This window comes from Ostrinia furnacalis, unplaced genomic scaffold, assembly GCF_004193835.3.
Source record: "Ostrinia furnacalis isolate ACB-3 unplaced genomic scaffold, ASM419383v2 OfSCF4952, whole genome shotgun sequence".
Lineage (NCBI taxonomy): Eukaryota > Metazoa > Arthropoda > Insecta > Lepidoptera > Crambidae > Ostrinia > Ostrinia furnacalis.
Genome location: NW_021135191.1, coordinates 65592 through 71353, shown reverse-complemented (window position 1 = coordinate 71353; position 5762 = coordinate 65592). Strand labels below are relative to the sequence as shown.

At 37.8% G+C, this 5762-nt stretch overlaps 1 protein-coding gene across 1 annotated transcript; it reads left to right on the top strand.

The window, feature by feature from the left end:
• Positions 1–267: 267 nt before the first annotated feature.
• Positions 268–5419, top strand: LOC114360340 (uncharacterized). Its single transcript, XM_028315025.1, has 6 exons — positions 268–364; positions 440–510; positions 894–1124; positions 1301–1471; positions 1658–1825; positions 4754–5419. Exons 1-6 carry the CDS (start codon positions 331–333, stop codon positions 5417–5419), a joined length of 1341 nt encoding a protein of 446 aa, XP_028170826.1. The 5' UTR covers positions 268–330.
• The last annotated feature ends 343 nt before the right edge of the window (positions 5420–5762 follow it).

The window sequence follows — 5762 nt, the reverse complement described above, 5'->3', positions numbered from 1 at the left end:
AGGATAATATGTCTCGGCTTGGATGCGATTCTGATTAATGCGTTTAGCCCGAACCAGTGCAACTTTGTCAGAGATAGCGGAGAAAAATAAAGGGACGTGACTCGACTAATTCACCTTTTACGAGAGGTAAAGAGTGATGGCACTTCTTTCCTTATTTTTTCTGCCAAAGAGTTAGCACGATTATGCATCCACCTCCTTTTAAAAATGTGGTTTATATGAAGAAATTTTTAAGACATTCTTCTTTTGAAATTTAGCCTGACAGAAGAGATAGTAAACTAGCACGTCACTCAGATAATTTTCTAATTATTTTATTGTTGTTTTCTTGAAAATATGAAAAGTAGACTTCTTTTAGCATTGTGTTTTGGTAAGTTACAATTTAATAAAACTAATTTAATTTGCGCATTATCAAAATATTTCTGAGTCTATCATTGTATTTCAGTTTTACTATTGAGTGACGGTGCATTGTCGGAAGGTGAACATGATATCAAGAGGGGCGTTTATCCCTTCATGGTAAGTCTACGTATCGTCATAATGTGCACGAGAAGTTCTGTATCTGTGTGTGAAGCTTGGGGATTCCCCTCATTGAAAGATCATTGACAGATTTCTTAAATCTATAGCTGACAAGACTGTCCTGAACTGCTCATACTATGTTAAAAATATTTAGTCGATTGCGAGTGAACGAGAAAAGCAGATATTTCGTGAATTTTGTAGTCGACAAACTAACTTTGTTTCTTTGATTCAAAGTTATTTTAGCCTATGTAACCACCACCATACGCACGCTTAAGTAGTAGGTACTAATGCTACTTAGCAGTCTGATCTATTAGAGTTAAAGTTCCTTTTATTTTCATACATTAATTTAGGATAATTAAGCTATTTTTTGTTTATTGTCCTAGGCCTTCCTATACTATCCTGACGAGAACGTGGTAGAAGCAACAGGCGAGCGGTTCCTCCGCGGGGCCGTGTTAGTCAAGCCAGAGTGGCTGGTTTCCTCTACCGTGGGGTCCATGGTGGTTAACGGGGTCCCACTCGGCTTCCCCCGCAAGACTTTGATGGCGAGACTTGGCACAGTGTCCATTGACACTAACTTCACTTTGAATGAAGACGAAGATGAGCAAGAAAGAGAGGTCAGTTTAGGATTTTGATTAGTTTATTGTATTTTCAATTTTATGTTACTTTTTATTGCAAATGTAATTAAATTTGGGCGTCGCTTGTTTTATGTTATGTGGACATAGTAGCTTGGCAAAGATCAAGTGGAAATAAGATTATAATTACAAAATCTGTAAGTTTTTATATCTTTTAGGTGATACAAATCGTTCGACCACATAACCACAGCGCGACACAGTGGTGGCAAGACGACATCAGCCTGCTGAAGACATTGTTGCCTTTCAACGTGACCACCGCCGTGGCCATCGCCACCATACGCTCGAAGCCTGTCGATGTCAGCAGCACCTGCTTTATCTTAGTGTTTGCTGTAAGTGTATTTTAGTACTTTGGTATTGTGTCACCTTCACTGGATGGGTTTTTATTGGCGGTTAAGCTGTAGATCCTGGCTACACAGGAGTTGCAGTGGTGGGAATAGTCCCCTGCTGTCAGGATTTACTTAAAATTCTGCTAATTCATAAATATCAAAAGAAACATAATTTGTATTTCTTTCCAGAAAAGATATAGCAACTCCACTGAAGAGAAGCTTCTAATGCAACTCTACGTTGACCCACTACCAGCCTCCATCGAAAACTGTGGCCAGCACTTCTCTGAGGCAACCATGCTGTGCGCCAATGATAGCGATGAAAACAAAAATGCAGTTTACGACCCTGAGTTTTGCCAAGTAAGTTTTAAGAGCGTTTACGCCGTTTGGCGCAAAAACAGTACTTTTTCAACTCGTTACAATCATTAACCAGTAATATTACAAATATGTTATAGGCATGAATAGTTAGGCAATTTCGTCGTCTAAATAGTTAATTGAGAAAATATTGCGATTAGTTTAGTATTTAAGAATTCTATCAAGATAAGTCCACACATGTTTTGTAAATTTCCACTTAAGCGTCAGTTTACAAGCTGAAATTTGTATAAAAATACTGTGAAAACGATTTAACAAACATTTATATCCTATAGCATAGATCCTTNAACGTCGACTACGAGCGAAGAAACAGAGGAGGTCTCATGGCCTAAAGAGAAATATCCCGAACGCATGAAAGGTTTTGAAGAGGAAGAAAATAAAATTGAAAGAAAGACCAGCGTGGAAGCTCAGCGCCAGGACGTAAAGGTTAAAGCGAAGCGGAACGGCGCTGCTGAGAGAAACTTGTGCTTATTCCAAAGTGTATTTAGTCTGTTCATTTTGGCTAGCTTGATGTAATTTTTTATTTGAAAATAAACAGTTGTTTTAAAAAAAAAAGTATTATTTTAATTTGTTCCAATTCATAGATGGGTAATTAATCATTTAAGGCCGAGTTACACTATCCTACTTTAACTTTAACAAACGTCAAAAGTCTGCCAAAATCCATACAACGAAAGCACTGGTTATAGTTACTGTTAGTTAGCTGGTGCAACTCAGCCTTAGCAGCCTTAGTGCAATCTGTTACTAACGAACTACATATGAGCAGATAGAGGTAAAAGTAAGGATCACTCACACGGCATATTGGAGGAAAGAATAAAGGTTAATTTCTTCCTTCAGCTTTTAAGTTTTGTCACAATAATTTTTTAACAAATTCGCTCGTCAGTTTGCACACATTTCCCAACAGAAATAAAACGTACCTATTTATTAATAAATAGTTATGATTTTGAAGAGCACTCATACGGCCCGTGTGCGGTGTGAGTGATCCTAAATAATCGTCATAACTTTGGAACGGGACGTGCAAGGGATTTCGGAATTTGTTAATAGTTTTAACATATTCTTAACAATTTTTCAATACTATAAAAAGAAGTGGAAAGGCTTTATTTTCTGAAATAAACATTTTGACGTTTTCTTGAAGCGTGCGGTATGAGTGCTCCTATTTATTGGCCATAACACTTTTATCTTAGGTTTAACAAATTTTTAAACGTCATCGCAATGTTTTAACATATTTTAAGTAAAACTTCCTCGATTTTTGTTAAGATTGAAGCAAGGATCACTCCCCCCTGACTCATTTAGGAATCTAGAGACCTTTTAGAATCTATATACTGGTCTGACTGGTCATCACAAAAATCGACCCACCTACAGTTTTACAGGAAAACTCGTTTCTACTGACACAATCATGGTGCCCCAACAATATTGGTATATTTGAAAGCCCAATAAATATCCTTAAAGAAAAACACATTTAATTTCTTAATAAACAATTAACATAAACGCGATACACAATAAATGTGACTTGAAAAAAGGCCTCACTTTGGGCTCACCTCTGGGATCAATTAGACCAATTTTTATGGTTATAAAACCAAATAATGATCTCACGTGTCCTCTTTAACAGATGGATAGCGATTAATCCCAACTTAACAGTTTTATAGCCATAAATGTTGGCTCAAGCGTAACTACCTATTTTTTGAAGAAGTGACTCTGAATTCTTCTACAGACACATTTTTGGGGTAAAAACCTTTCCTTTAATGAAATGAAGTTTAGAACTAGGCTTTTAAATGGTGCCAATATTGGTGGGAAGTGGGGATGAATACGTTTGAAAGTGCTTGTCGCGGGTGGGTCGATTTTTGTGATGACCAGTGTATTTTGGAGAAGGGGTCTTTGAGCCTGACAGCCCCTCCGCTAAAACTCGAATGTATCGAGAAATAGTATAAACAGATTTATTTTTAAGCGTCTCTTAAAATCACTGTTTTACTTAAGGAATATCTGATGCGCACAAGACGGAGTGAGTATGGCAAAGTTTCAAGAATAAGTACAATTAAGTAAGGTTGCAGGCTTAACGCCTCCGCTGCTCTAATAGCATTAACAAGTTTCCAGACCGTATTGAGCGAATATTTGTACATGCCGCTACTTAGGGTACTTTCGGTGGGAATTTAAGTTTAGTGAAGATGGTGCATTGTTAGTAAGAAAAAATGGTAGGTATTAAGAATGTTGGCCAGATCTGGGTTTTATGAAGTAAATATAAATAGTGAAGAGGATAGTTTTCCTCTGAAAACTGGTGAGGGAGGGACTATTTTTACCGTGACTTGTTCAAGGTAGGTGCAGCTTTACAAATAGTGTGTCAGTCAGATTACCTTTGAATAGGGCTCTCTCGCTGTGAATAATCAACTTCTCGATGGACTGATGATCTCAAGAAAAACTGTCAGAATCGTTAACAACACACACACACGTCAAGAGACATTCCAAGAATCATTCTCGAATTTGAAATTGTAAAAGCTTTTTTCTATAATATTGACAGATTGTATTGGTTCGAACTTGTAAATTAGTATTTAATTTTAAATACAGCATAGATTATAAACTTCAGTCTTAGGTGTAATGTTACTAGTGAGCCAGGACTATGACTGCTACCTATCGAGAGCTATTATAATATCTGTTACAAATTCGCGGCGCTGGTAGGACCACAATTAGCATATCGGGTGACGGCGAGTAATCCGCCGCAGCACGGTACAGGACGAAGTTAGGGTTGCCAGGCTTATAAAACTTAACCCTTTTACTGCCCACATAGGAGAGTCACAATAGTTATACAATCNAACGCTCTTAACATGTTTTAAATTCAACAATTCGATTTATGTTACCCAAGTTATTATTTTAATTAGTGATACTTTAGTAATGGCTGCTGAATTTCTTTTATGTCTCTATCTACAGGGAAACAGCGGGGGCCCTCTGGTATGCGAGAACGAAGTTGCTGGAATTCAAACTTACATCGAAAATAACTGCAAGCAACCACATCTCTATCAACTGCTGTCTACTCGGGACAATTTCATCACGTGCGGTATCGAAGACAAATGCAACGAAGAGAACTGTGGAAACATGTGCATGCTCATCAACAAAGACGACCCAATCGTAGACGAGCCAACGACTCCAGCCGTAATGAACTTAGTCTCGGCAGAAGTAACGACGGTGACCGAAGAAATAACAATCCCTGTTCATACTTCTTCAGAGAGCACTGATGATGATGAAGTTTCTACACAGTTGCCTACACTGACAGCTGCGACTCTAAAGAGAATAACGGTAGATACTACTACTACCACAGCTGCTACTACTATAGTCACAACAACGACGACTACTACTAGTGAACCTTCAACGTCGATCACGAGCGAAGAAACAGAGGAGGTCTCATGGCCGAAAGAGAAATATCCCGAACGCATGAAAGGTTTCGAAGAGGAAGAAAATAAAATTGAAAGAAAGACCAGCGTGGAAGCTCAGCGCCAGGACGTAAAGGTTAAAGCGAAGCGGAGCGGCGCTGCTGAGAGAAACTTGTGCTTATTCCAAAGTGTATTTAGTCTGTTGATTTTGGCTAATTTGATGTAATTTTTTATTTGAAAATAAACAGTTGTTTGAAAGAAGAGTAATGATTTAATTTGTTCCTATTCATAGATAGGTAATTAATTCATTTAAGGCTGAGTTGCACTATATTGCTTTAACTTTAAGAAACGTTAAAATCAAAAGCCACAAACATCGGGGCGGAGTTGCACCACCTAACTTTGACCGTAACTTTAACGATAACCCGTGTTTTTGTATGGAATTTGACAGATTTTTGATGTATGTCAAAGTTAATGTTAAGTGGTGCTACTCTAAGTAGGTACCTAACCCTATACACACACGGTAACACTATCTATACAGTATTCCAACTCGGCCATATTTTTGAAAAAAA